Consider the following 13823-nt stretch of genomic DNA (forward strand, 5'->3'; position numbering starts at 1 on the left):
GTACTGCATATATTTTGCGTCACGTGCCTGGTGCTGTATTTGATATGGCAGGAAAGAAGTTAATCAGATAACTAATGTGGTTATGCATCATTTCTATTTTTTTAACTCCATGCAGGAGAACAAAGAGACTGGAATGGAAAGTGTGATTGAAGCTGTTGCCTGTTTCAAGTATGTTTTACTTTTTATTCTAATATCTCACTTTTAAAAAATGGAATGCGAGTTATTTATGTAAGGGTGTAAAACCATAGGCCAGAGCCGAAGCATTTCCCCACACAGCTCTGCCAATGTGCCTCATTCATAACCTGTATCACCTCTGCTATTTTATTCCTAGGACGTTTCATGAGCAGCAATTTTTAATCATGCCAATTTAGGATTAAGTTGCTCATATAAATCGTTGTAACTAATGTATATTCTTTCTTTATAGAAAACCTGGATTAACAGGCAGAGGATTATATGAACTAAAACCAGAATGTACCAAGGATTTCAATCTCTATTTCTATCACTTTTCAAGGGCAGAGCAATCTAAGGTAACTAACAAAAACCAAGAGACTTATCACTTCTTAAATTGTCTTCTGTATACTTGGCTTCTAAAGCTGTATTCTTCTTTTAAGTGCTAATATGAGCCAATATTTTTAAACAAGCTTTACTCTTCTAGATCATATTTAGAGAATTTGACTCTGATTCTGCAATAAACCCTATGCCAGTGGACCACTGTGCAGAGATCCACTGAAATCAGTGAGGCTTCATGTAGGTGTAGGAGTCTGCCTGCACAGAACTCATTGCTTGGTTAGGGTCTTAATGTACCCAAATATTTTGATGACATAAGTTTCCATTCAGTTTTATGGAGTTCACAACTTCAGTAGTTCCGATTATAAAAGTTCAGACTTGTCTCATAATTGTTGTGTTTAAAAAGTAGAGGGTATGTGTGTGTAGTCAGTTTGTGTCTTTGTACAGATTTGGAATAATCTTAGCACCATTCCTTTTATCAGGCTGAGGAAGCACAAAGAAAGCTGAAAAGACAAAACAGAGAAGATACAGGTATTACCTTGGGGAAGTAGAGGGGAGGGGAAGTATGGTGTATATATATTCACATGGATGCCCCCATTTTCTCTTCTTTTCACACTCAAAGGCTATGCATTAGAACAGGGGTAGGCAACCTTTCAGAAGTGTTGTGCCGAGTCTTCATTTATTCACTTTAATTTAAGGTTTCGCCTACCGGTAATACATGTTAACGTTTTTTAGAAGGTCTCTCTCTATAAGTCTATATTATATAACTAAACTATTGTTGTATGTAAAGTAAACAAGGTTTTCAAAATGTTTAAGAAGCTTCCTTTAAAATTAAATTAAAATGCTGATCTTACGCCGCCAGCCTGCTCAGCCCGCTTCCAGCCTGGGGTTCTGTTCACCTAGGCCTGCAGCGGGCTGAGCGGGGCGACTCGAGGTCAGGGCAGAGGGCTGGGGTGTGTGTGGAGGTGCAGGGCAGAAGGCTGGGTGTGGAGGGGAGGTCAGGGCAGAGGGCTGGGGTGTGTGTGGAGGTGCAGGGCAGAAGGCTGGGTGTTTGGGGCGACTTGAGGTCAGGGCAGAGGGCTGGGGTGTGTGTGGAGGTGCAGGGCAGAGGGCTGGGTGTTGGGGGGAGGTCAGGGCAGAGGGCTGGGGGGGTGGGGGTGCAGGGCAGAGGGCTGGGTGTTGGGGGTGACTCGAGGTCAGGGCAGAGGGCTGGGAGGGTGGGGGTGCAGGGCAGAGGGCTGGGTGTTGGGGGCAACTCGAGGTCAGGGCAGAGGGCTGGGGGTGTGTGGAGGTGCAGGGCAGAAGGCTGGGTGTTGGGGGGGAGGTCAGGGCAGAGGGCTGGGGTGTGTGTGGAGGTGCAGGGCAGAAGGCTGGGTGTTGGGGGGAGGTCAGGGCAGAGGGCTGGGGAGGGTGGGGGTGCAGGGCAGAAGGCTGGGTGTTGGGGGGAGGTCAGGGCAGAGGGCGGGGTGTGTGTGGGGGTGCAGGGCAGAAGGCTGGGTGTTGGGGGGAGGTCAGGGCAGAGGGCTAGAGGGTGTGTGGGGGTGCAGGGCAGAAGGCTGGGGTGCTCGGCTCGTGGGGGTGCTCCCAGCCCCCTGCCCTGAGCGGCTCATGGCAGGGGGCTGGGAGGGATATGTCCTGTTCCACCCCCTTCCCCAAGGCCGGTCCCTACCTCTCTCTGCCTCCTCTACGGAGCAGCGAGCACGCTGCCGCTCGGCTCTGCTCTGCTCCGCTCCCCCTCGCAAGGGCCGTCGCTGGCAGGGAGGGGGGGGGAGGAGGAGGAGGGGCCGGAATGCACCACGTTGTGGGAAGAAACGGGAGGGGGGGAGCTTGGCTGCCGCAGGACCAAGCTTCTGTCTCCTGCCCCCGCAGGGGAGAGCGGTGGGCGGGGGGGCTGAGTGGGGCGGGGGGCCGGGACCCCTCCCCCCCCACCGCTCTCCCCTGCAGGGGCAGGAGGCAGAAGTTTGGTCTTGCGGTAGCCAAGCTTCCCTCCTCCCCCTTCTTCCCCCAGCGTGGCGCTTTCCGGCCCCTCCGCCCCTACTCCTCCTCCTCTCACTGGGCAGGCAGCGTGCCACTCGGAATCGGCTCGCGTGCCGTAGGTTGCCGACCCCTGCATTAGAATAACAACACCTTTTAGATTACCCAAAAAGCAATCTTTTTTTCTCCAACCCAGTAAGCAAGGATTTGAATTTAAATCTGTCTTGGAGCCAGCCTCCTGAATTCCTTATCCCCCCAGCATAGTTGCTTTTCTGACTCAGAGTATTTCTTGTTAAACAAAGGTGTCCTATTTTCAGAAAAAAAAATTGGTCTATTATCTGTATTGCCTACCCTTAGTGTTTTATATATTAATGCTTTTACTTCACTTCTTTACCCCAATAATGTAAGGCAAAAAGTTTGTGGGGAAATTAATGCTTTCCTTTGTTCCATGTCTCTGTTTAATGCTTTTTTATAATTCAGTTAAGTAGTTTTTAGGTTTATGAAGTACTTTACCTAATAATGCAACTTATCAAGCAATTACATAGTATATTGGTTTAGATTCTACTAAATTGTTAAGAGAAGTTCTAAATTGTGTAAGTATTGGGAACGTTTCAAAAGCTTTTATGTTTAGCAAATGAATTTCTGTTTCAGCACTTCCTCCTCCTGTTCTGCCTCCTCTTTCTCCTCTTTTTGCAAGCCTGATTAATATTCTCCAGTCCGATGTCATGTTGTGCATTATGGGAACAATACTCCAGTGGGCAGTAGAACATAACAGCTATGCCTGGTCAGAGTCCATGCTGCAGAGGGTATGTATAGACGTTTAAGTCTGTGCACGTGTTAGAGTAGAAATATCCATTTTAGTGTATTGATATTTACATCTATGTATAGATCCTGGTAACTTCAGTGGCATCAGGAATATCTTAACTGTCAAATGAGTTAAGCATGAAAAATGTAGAAGATCAAATGTAAATAGAGGATTTTTTTCTAGCTTACTATTAGTTAGAAAAATAACACCTAGTGTCTTCAAAATATCAACTAGTTAATTAGTATTAGTTTTGAATTGCATGCAGCAAATCATCTTTGAATATGAAAGCACAGGTAGGGGAAGCATGTTCTAGGGCTCTTGGTATGTTGGTGTCATTAGGCATAACCCTAGGTAACTCGGGAGGGTGGAAGACCACGAGTGTCGATGAAGCCTTCCTGCACTAGGCCTAAATGAACCAAAGTCCTTCCATGTTTAAACTCTAATCGACCTCAAAAGCCAGATGCAGAAATTGGAATGTGTAAACAGCCAGTTATCAGGTGTAGCACCGCTCATACCGGTGCCAAGTGGTAATAATGAGGCCTGCATACTTCTGGCTGAAAGGCAAAATAAAAAATCAAAGGAAAGGGACAAGATAATAATTCAAAGAGAAGTTACTAACAAGCTGGACTTATAGCCGCCAAGATGATTTAACTGCTTAAATGTAATTGTTTGCTACTTGCTTAATGTAAACTATTACAGGGAGGGGGAAGGGGGGGAGAAGGAAAGAGCTTAGCTGCAAAATGTATAAAAAGAGAAAAGCTGCTTATGATGGTGTGCTTGATCTGAGACGTGCCAGTCTCCTTGCACCGCTTTGAGATCTCAAATAAACTTTGATTGCTTCTCCACCCTGGTGTGTTCATTGGCGCGAAGCACACCGGGCAACGAACCCCGCTGTTGCTTTCCTTGGGCACTCTGTGCCGGCAACAGGTACATTTTTAACAGGTGGCCTCAATTTCAAATACATATACAAATATAAGAGGAAAGAATTCTGTTTGGACTAGTTAGAATAATTCTATAATTTTATGGTAGGGAAAGCATTTTTCTTCTCTTGCAACCTTGTATTTTCAAGATTCTGTAACTTTAAAAAAAAGTACATTTGGGCATTGAAGTATCCAAAGCTTGTTCTCTACTCAAAGGTAAATCTTCTTTGAAAAATGTGTTTTAAAAAAAAAAACAAAAAAAAAACCCCCAAATGGGATTTTGAGACACAAAAACAAGACTAAAAAGCAATTTTCTCCAGTTACGGGACTTTTCAGATTCTCTGTGTAACTTTATAAATGCCTTTTTAAAAAAAAAAAAAACACCACATTTTCAAGCTTGGCATAGACTTAATCCCCCACGAGGGCCCTTGTCTTTGATGTGTGAAAATTTTTTGTTTACAAATAAAAGTTTAATCTTAACTGGCAAAAGTAAGGATTACTCATCTGTGTAAAGACTGCAGGATTGGGCTCAAAATTCTAACAATTTGAAAATGTATTTGATTCTGAGAGCATACATGTCTTTATTGGAATGTTGAGACTGCATTTCCCAACTGTGCTTTTAAAATTCACTCTAATTTGATGCTTTGCGCTCAAAATATGCAGTGTATAAATCTGAACTGAATTAAATATCACAGTAATATTGTACAAAATAACTATGTGCTAGAGGGACAAGATGTAATTGCTGTGGGAACCGTAACATTGAATTCTTAACGTAAGAGTCAGGAAGTTTAATCATAATTAAGGCTACGATTTAGTCAGGGATTCCATGAATTTACCGGACCTCCATGACTTCTTCCACTTCAGCTGAAGCAGGGGCTGGAGGCAGGACTGTGTGCTCCTGCCCTGCTGCAACTCGGGGTGGATGGCTGGAATCAGGATCCTGCAGCTCCTGCCCTGCGGTTTGTGGAGGGTGGAGGGACTGCAGTCGGGCTGTGTGCCCCTGTCCCACAGCTGCTGCCAACTCTAGAGTGGGGCCTGTGCACCCTCGTGGCTGCGCCCCAGCCCCATGGTGGAGGCTGCAGCAGTGGCCATGCGCCTCTGCCCCACGGCTGCAGCCAGCTCCAGAGCTGGGGCTGCTCCCCTCCTGCTGTGCCCCAGCCAGTCGCTGGGCACCATGCTGCAGCCGGGGCTGCATGCCCCTGCCCGGGGGTTACGGCCAGCTCCGGAGCGGGAGGCTGCAGCCGCTGAAGCTGGGGGTGTCCCCCACAATGGTGGGGGTCTTGGCCTGTCAGTCTTCCTCTTCCCCCATGAGACTCCATTCCTCCTCCCTATTTAGCCCTGCCCCCAGTTATTTTTAATAAAGTCACGGATAGGTCACAGGCTCCATGAATTTTTGTTTATTGCCAGTGACCTGTCTGTGACTTTTACTAAAAATAACCGTGACAAAATCTTAGCCTTAATCATAATTCAGTAACATATTTTTCATACATTTAATAGAGTTGGTATTTGAATATGTGAGCCTAATTCTACTCGGATACTTGCATGTTAGTCTCATTGAAGTGAATGGAAGTTGAATGCATGTATTGGAGAGCAGAATTTTGCCCAAACAGTGACAGACTGCATCATATTGACAATCACCCTGAGAATTCAGATAATTTGGCTTGAATTAATAGTTTTCTAGTTAATTCATTCTAATTCCTTGGTTATGTTGAAGGATCCCAGGGCTTTGCACTTTCCCTTTATTATCTTCAGCTGTGTTACACTCAGGATTAGTGACTGTTTGTCTAATAAATGGCCCAAGATGGTTACAATTTACTAGGTTCCTCTTGTTGTTAATTCCTGGAATTGAATGCTCCAGTACATGTGGAAGAACTTTCTCTGACTTTTCTGGAACTTAATCTATGGTAGCCAGAGACAGTATGTTTGACAAGCTTCAGAGCTCACTGCTAGGTTTATCTATTTTAAACTCTTGATTTCTGCCATTTTATGGCCAGTTTGTATTTTCAGTTTAATGAGGCACCATTTATAAATTGGTAAATAGCTGGATAACTAATTTTTATTTCAATCTTAAGATGCTGCTAGACAGTTGAGTTTTAATAGTTCATGCTTTAGTTTTTTCAGGTAACTTTCCTGTACATTAGGGCAAAGACGTTTAAAACTTGTGCGTGCATTTTATGCGAAAGTCCCAATAATAATGTGCGGCTACCCCCAACAAACGAAGAAATACAGCAGAAGCCGGTTTAACCCAAACCAGGGTTGTTCTTTGTGCTATGGTCCCTATGGGTGCTTTACCTTAGGATGTATGTGCTCCCAAGCATTCTTGATCACAGATTTTTAGTTAGCAGGGCCTGCGCCTCCACACTATACACCATTGTGCTCTGATGCAAGGATATGTAGGGAGGGGCAAACCTGCCACTGCCACTCCAGTTCCTTCACAGATGTCTTTGGCTCGAGATGGAGCATTGTAGTGTCCATGTTAGCTTCACAGCTACTACCTTTATTCTTTATTTTTTTCTTAGTGTTTTATTTAATTTTGTTCTTTGTTTCTCATTTGGTTTAAGCATAGGCTTACGCTTTTGGGGGGTCCTCCCCTCAGTCCCCATCCAGTCTTTCTGTGGTCAGGGCCTTCTTCACCCTTGGTGTTTGTCTGCATTCTCCCTGGTTGGATTATGCCAAAGATCCTGGGTTTCCAACCCTGCAAGACCTGCCACAGGTCATTCCCCTCAGTGATGGGCATTCCAGGTGCCTCAGAGAGAGTCCTATGGCCCATCTAAGTGCAAGATCTGCTCCAGATTTAAAAGCAGATCAAGGAGACGGAGGAAAGATAGATTGAAGCTCCTCTTCATGTAGCATTCCTTGAGAGGTGCGGGGTCCTACTTCCCTCCGTACGTTGGCCTCAGCTGCTCAGACTGTTCCAGTGACTTCAACCTTGGTAAACAGAGACTATGGGCCAGCTTTGGAAATGAAGCATTCTAAAAGGAAGAAACTGCATTCCCTAGAGAGACTCGAGAAGAAGGGAAAAGTCACCTTTGAGGCCAGGGAACTAGGAGACTTCACATCCTGATATGGGTACTGCTGAGTCTTCTACAGGCCCCTGGACCAAGATGCCAGTAGACCAAGAAGACTTCTTATACACCTCTCATCGAGAAGTCTTCTAGCAAACTGCATCGAAGAGCACTGTCATCGTTGGTACCAGAGGCGGAGACTTCCAGACCAAAGGACTCCTCGAGGAGCAAGGACTTCTCTAAGAAGCCTTCTTCAACTCCAGTGCCATCTTTGGGTCACAGTGGACAGAGGACACGCCATCCTGTAACTCGCATCAGGTCAGACACACTTGTTGCTCCATCATTGCCTTCCTGTCTGCTGCAGTGTCTTTTGGGGTTTTTGGTTGAGAAGGAATGGAGCGGTGGCAGGTCTGCCCCTTCTTATATACCATTGCACTGGAGCATGAGAGCATAGGTGCAGACCTCTGGACCTGTGGCTGCTGCTAACTAAAAATCTCCAAGAATACACTGTAGCATGCACATCCTAAGGTGGAGCACCCAAAGGGACAACACATCTCAAAGAACTCCAGTTACTGTACAGATAAGTAACCTTTTCTTCACAGTTGCTACACAGGAAAACAGAACATTGGAAACACACATGTAGAATACAAAGCAACAGAGGGTCCTGTGGCACCTTTAAGACTAACAGAAGTATTGGGAGCATAAGCTTTCGTGGGTAAGAACCTCACTTCTTCAGATGCAAGTCTGACTTGCATCTGAAGAAGTGAGGTTCTTACCCACGAAAGCTTATGCTCCCAATACTTCTGTTAGTCTTAAAGGTGCCACAGGACCCTCTGTTGCTGTTTACAGATTCAGACTAACACGGCTACCCCTCTGATACTTGATGTAGAATACAGTACTTTTTGTGACTTGGATACAGTAATAATAACTTATTTCAAATAAGTCTTCAGAATGAAGACCGATATGCCAAAGACAATCTTAGCGAGATGGGGTGGGTGAGGTAATATCTTTTCCTGGACCAACTTCTATTGGTGAGAGAGACAGATTTTCGAGCCACACAGAGCTCTTCCTCATTCCTCTGTGTGGCTCGAAAACTTCTATCACCAACAGAAGTTGGTCCAATAAATTATCTAACCCCCTTTGTCTCTTTAATATCCTGGGACTGACACAGCTACAACTACGCTGCAAAGACAATCTAGGTAGTTACTATCTAAAGTTCACTTTCTTGTAATTTTGCTTTTTACTCAATTGTTTCTCTCTCAATATAGTGTTTTTAGTTCCTTATAGACATTAGGGGATAGTATAAAATGTTTTTTGATACAAGGTCTGAAATTTTGTGATTTTATTTAGGTTTTGCACTTGATTGGAATGGCACTACAAGAAGAAAAACAACACCTAGAGAATCTCAATGAAGAGAATGTTGTAACATTTACCTTCACTCAGAAGATCTCAAGTATGTCCGTTCTTCAAATGATTAGCAAATTCAAAATCAGGAATATCAATTTCTAATATTTTGTATGTAAAGGTCTTTTGCCCTTCTGAATCAAGATGCATTAAAAGGCCACTTTAAAAGATGCTTTTTAAATACACTTTAAATCTGTATGTATATAATTCAATGCACAAAACCCCCAGAAGTATAGAATTCTACAAAAATAATCTGTTGTAGAAAATGTGCATATACATAAGTGTTTAGGTTCTGAAATATCTAACAATAGGGATAGTGTCATGCCTGATAAGCTTAATATTTATCCTCCTGTGTTTTATATATTATCTTTTTCTAATATTACATTTTTCTAAAATGTCCCACTGATAAGCTTTTTTTGTTTCTTTTACTACGAATTGACTAAATTAATATTGCAACAATCTTAAAATCCTGCTCCTTAATTTAATGACCAGACACTGGGTCTGTTGGGTTTACAGCTATATATTTGATATAAGTATCTTGTTATTCCTCCACTGCATCTTCCAGCTAGTTCCTGTGATCTGGTAAAGTCACTAAATTGACAAGATTCTTGGTTTGAAGTGAGCAGAAAGTTTATCACTATCATTCCCTTGTACCAGTTCCAAGCTAGCACAGAGGGCAGAGTGACAATGTGTATGGTCTTGAAAACCCAGTCAAAAAGCAGGATTTTTAGACTATTATATCTCTAATTTATAGGATTTAGAGATGGCTTATGAAGTTATTTTGAAACATAACATGTTTAGTCCAGTATAAAGAGGTCAAATACACTGAATATAGCTGTCTATATCTTTGTTCTAGGACCTGGTGAGGCACCCAGTAATTCCCCTAGTATATTAGCTATGCTAGAAACTTTGCAAAATGCACCTCATCTAGAAGTGCACAAGGACATGATCAGGTGGATACTGAAGGTAAATCAGGTTTTATTTCTAGGATTTTTCATGAATGATATAAAATGTTCACAATACATAGCTAATTAAATTGGGCTGGTTTTAGAAATTCATTATTAGAAAAAGTCACTGTTTCCTTATGCTCTCCTCCCCCAGTTTGTTTGTTGTATCCTCTCATCTTACAGAATTCAGCACAGTGGGTTTCTGGTCCATGAGTGGGAACCTTATACACTATCATAGCTAACAAACCATTATTATTTGTATTTAAATGCCACAAGCTAACTAATTTTTCTTGTTGCAGACTTTTAATGCCATTAAGAAACTAAGAGAGAGCTCTTCTACAAGTCCTGTGCCTGAGACTGAAGGAAATATTATAGAAGAGGTAAAAATAAGCTAAAACAGGTTGTTGTTAGTTGTTGTACTAAAACAGCTAGAGGTCATGAACTGCAATGGACTACATTTTTAATTAGTGACCTAAAATCAGGCCAGAATCTGCAGATATGTCTTTTAAAAACATAGTTCACGTTCTGGCACACAAGCTGCAGTTTAGCCAGCCTTGGTACAGGGAGGTTAGTTCAGTCTGTGGGGAGGGGTTCTTATTCATAACTTCATCACTGAGTCTGCATTTTTCCTACCTGAGGCTTCCCTAGCTAGTAAGCAGGGCCTGGAGACTTTGCTCTTTCCATTATTTCTGACTATTTTGGAGGCTGCTCAGAGACATTTAAGAGATTAACTATTGTTTCTCCTGTTCTGTAGGTTGTTCCAAGTGTATTAGATCCAAGGGTATTAGATCACCCTACCTATTTGTTTAGGTCTAGACTGCGCTCGTTAGGCATGGCTTAGAGTAAAGGGTATTGGGAAGACACAGTACCTTAGGGAAGCACAGCTTTCATGGAGGTGAAGGCAGTGCCATGGCCCCACCTTCTCCACAGGAGAAGAAATGAAGCAACCTCTGCACTTCTGGGACTCACACATGGTCTATATTTCTGCCTGGCCCTTACATGAGCCAGACAGATGAGGAGACTGCATAACAGCCAAACAGAATCATTTTATTTATTTAGATTGTATAATCGTTTGTGACTTATAAATAGCTGAGGAATTAAAGTAAATACGGTAAAAATTGGAAATGTAACATTAAGTTCTTCAAGTGCTTGCACATGTTCATTCCAATGTAGGTGTGTGTGTGTCCCGAGCACAGTTGCTGGCATTTTTTCCATTAGTGGTATCCATTGGGTTGGTTCTAGCGCTCCCTGGCGTCGCACGCTCATAGCGTCTGTACAGACCCCACTCCCCTTCAATTCCTTCTCTCAGTTTTAGTTTACATAGTTATTGTAGTTTTTAGAAATTAGTGTAGTTTTAGTAGTTTCTAGATAGTTTGGGCTCCTCAGCTTTTAGATAAGGGAGTTGTCCACTGTCCCGGTGCTGAGGCATGCCTCGGTCACCAGCGTTCAAGCCTTGCGTTTTGTGCAGTAAGTCTATGCCTTTGAGAAACCCGCACTCGAGCTGCCTCAAGTGTTTAGGGGAAGCTCATAGGAAAGACCACTTTCAAATTTGCAAGGAGCTTAAGCCCTGGACTCAGAAGGACCGAGCTGCTCGATTGAAGGTCCTGCTCATGGAGGCAGCCCTAAGGCCAGCCTCAGAGCCGCGCTTGGACTCAGCACCGAGTACCTCTGCCTTGGTGCAGAGCGCTCCTCCATCAACCTGGGTCTCCTGGCACTGATCATCTTCTCTGGTGCACAAAAAGAAACACCGAAAGCACCAGGAGGAGAAGAGATCTTTGGTGCCGAAGGACTAGGGAGAGAGCTAGACCCATACATCACCGTCAGGAACCCGCAGCCACAGCACCACAGCGCCCTATGATGATGACTCAGGGTCGCTGACAGCTGCAAGATCTCTTCCGCGACCCTCTCCGGCACTGAGTGGCATGGCACCGCCCTAGTCTTCGCAGCACAGCTCATCGTCATCAGACTTGGAAGTGAGATTGTATTCCCCCCATGAATGCAGCCAACCTCACTGCTCCCCAGGTGTTCTTACCCCACCTCAGCACCGAGTTCTTTGGTACCCCAGGGCACCTGGCCATCATATCTATGGGGTCTGCCTACCATGCAGTGGTCCTTCTGGAACTCTTGGGGGTTTTCCCCCACCTCAGGGACTTCTTTGAGAAGCCAGGGCACCCCTGGTACTGTGCAGGGATACCCCAGAACTGGAGTCTGGTACCAAATACAGAACCACACCCAAGGAGGAAGCCCTGCAGGCTCCTGTGAGTGCTGAGGAACCAACTGAGGTGCCTGGTCCAACATTAGCCGCCTCTTTCTCCTCCCACGGTGGCACCAGTGACCTCCCCATCTCCAGATGATAAGGCTTACCATTATCTGTTGAAACAGGTAGCGTCAAACCTAGGGGTCCAAGCAGAGGTGGTCAAGGAGGTAACACATGGCCTCTTGGACGTTCTTTTGCCAGTGGGCCCATCTAGAGTAGCTCTATCACTTCATGATGCTCTCATGGAACCGCTTAAGGCCCTGTGGCAAACCCCTGCCTCCCTCCCAATGACGGCAAAACTCAGAGCGGAAAAACTTTGTTCCTGCCAAGGGGTATGAATTTCTTTTTTTGCACTTCCCCTCCGGGGTCGTTGGTGGTTGCAGCGGCCAATGAGTGAGGTCATGTGGGACAGCTGGGTTCTATGCCCTAAGCAAAGGACCCTAAGAAGTTGGACCTGTTTGGGCAGAAGGCATACTAGTCAGGGACCTTCAGCTTCATATAGGTAACCAGCAGGCCCTGCTGGGGCGCTATGACTTTAATATGTGAGAGTCACTGACAAAATTTGGGGAACTATTTCCCCAGGAATCCAGGCAGGAGTTTTTCTCCCTAAATGAGGAAGGCAAGACTGTGGCTTGCGCATCCGTGCAGGTGGCCCCGGATGCCACTGACTCTGTAGCCAGGTCAATGGCAACTGCAGTTACAATGCATAGGAGCTCTTGGTTGCAGTCTTCAGGACATCCCCAGGAAGTGCAACAGACCATACAGGATCTCCCATTCGAGGGCTCCTCGCTTTTCTTGGAGAAGACAGACGATAGACTGCACAGCCTTAAGCGTTCCCAGACAACCTTGAAATCCCTGGGACTTTATGTATCTGGCAGGTTCAAGAAAGCAGTATGAAAGCAGATGAGCCATTACTTCCTGCAGACTGCCAGGCAGGATCAACAGAGGAGGAGGAACAGGGGATTTAGGCTCAGGCTCCTTCCCCAATCTTCCTCAATTGGACGATGCAGGTTGTCTGGGAAACAAATGCGCAGGGCCTAACACGCGTTTTGATGAGACGCTCAAGGTCAACATCGGAATCCCATATGTATTGGATCCAGCTACCCCATGTTCTCCAACTGCCTTTCCTATTTCCTGGATGCCTGGACCCATATCACCTCAGACCGCAGGGTTCTCAGCATGGTAGAACTGGGTTACACCATCCAATTCTTTTCTACTCCCTCTTCAGGGACCCTTTTCACAAGCTTCTGTTGGAACAAGAAGTCCAATCCCTCCTTCAGGTGGGAGCTGTCAGGAGGTTCCCATTCACTTGAGGAAAGGGGTTCTATTCCCGCTATTTCCTAATTCCGAAAGCCAAAGGTGGTCTCAGACCTATTCTAAACCTGTGACGTCTCAACTGATATCTCAAGAACCTGAGGTTCCACATGGTCTCCTTGAGTTCCATTATTCCCTCACTGGATCCTGAGGATTAGTATGCTGACCTCAATCTAAAGGAAGCCTACTTCCACATTTCAATTTTTCCTGGTCACAGGCGTTTCCTAACGTTCGTAGTGAACTGAAACCATTACCAGTTTGTGGTGGTCTCTTTCAGCCCGTCGACCGCCCTTCAGGTTTTCACAAAGTGCATGGCGGTAGTAGCAGCCTTCCTCAGAAAGAAGGGAGTCCCCGTTTTCCCATACCTTGACAACTGGCAGGTCAAGGGCCAGTCCAGAGCTCAAATGGAAGCAGACATCTGTCTCATCCAGTTGATTTTCAAAGCAATAGGTCTTCTGTTAAATGTCCAGAAGTCCACCTTGATCCCAGTTTAGAGGATAGAGTTGATTGGAGCACTACTCGACTCTGTGCAAGCAAGGGCTCTACTTCTGGATGACTGGATCCTCTCAATTTCGTTCCTAATAATATCTCTTCAAGGTCATTGGATCACAACCATGCAAAACTGCCTGAGAATCCTGGGTCACATGGCATCATGCACACATATAGTACAACATGCAAGACTGAGACTCC

The 13823-nt window shown here is 45.0% G+C and overlaps 1 protein-coding gene across 4 annotated transcripts in view; it reads left to right on the forward strand.

The window, feature by feature from the left end:
- The window catches only part of UBR2 (ubiquitin protein ligase E3 component n-recognin 2), a 109254-nt gene that overhangs the window by 63105 nt on the left and 32326 nt on the right, over positions 1–13823 (forward strand). For all 4 annotated transcript variants that reach the window (XM_065400325.1, XM_065400324.1, XM_065400323.1 and 1 more), the window contains exons 22-28: positions 116–168; positions 425–527; positions 990–1038; positions 3133–3287; positions 8562–8664; positions 9472–9581; positions 9862–9942. In XM_065400325.1, coding sequence (XP_065256397.1) covers positions 116–168; positions 425–527; positions 990–1038; positions 3133–3287; positions 8562–8664; positions 9472–9581; positions 9862–9942 — 654 coding nt within the window. The remainder of the gene's footprint in view (positions 1–115; positions 169–424; positions 528–989; positions 1039–3132; positions 3288–8561; positions 8665–9471; positions 9582–9861; positions 9943–13823) is intronic.

Source organism: Emys orbicularis, chromosome 3 (genome assembly GCF_028017835.1).
Source record: "Emys orbicularis isolate rEmyOrb1 chromosome 3, rEmyOrb1.hap1, whole genome shotgun sequence".
NCBI lineage: Eukaryota > Metazoa > Chordata > Testudines > Emydidae > Emys > Emys orbicularis.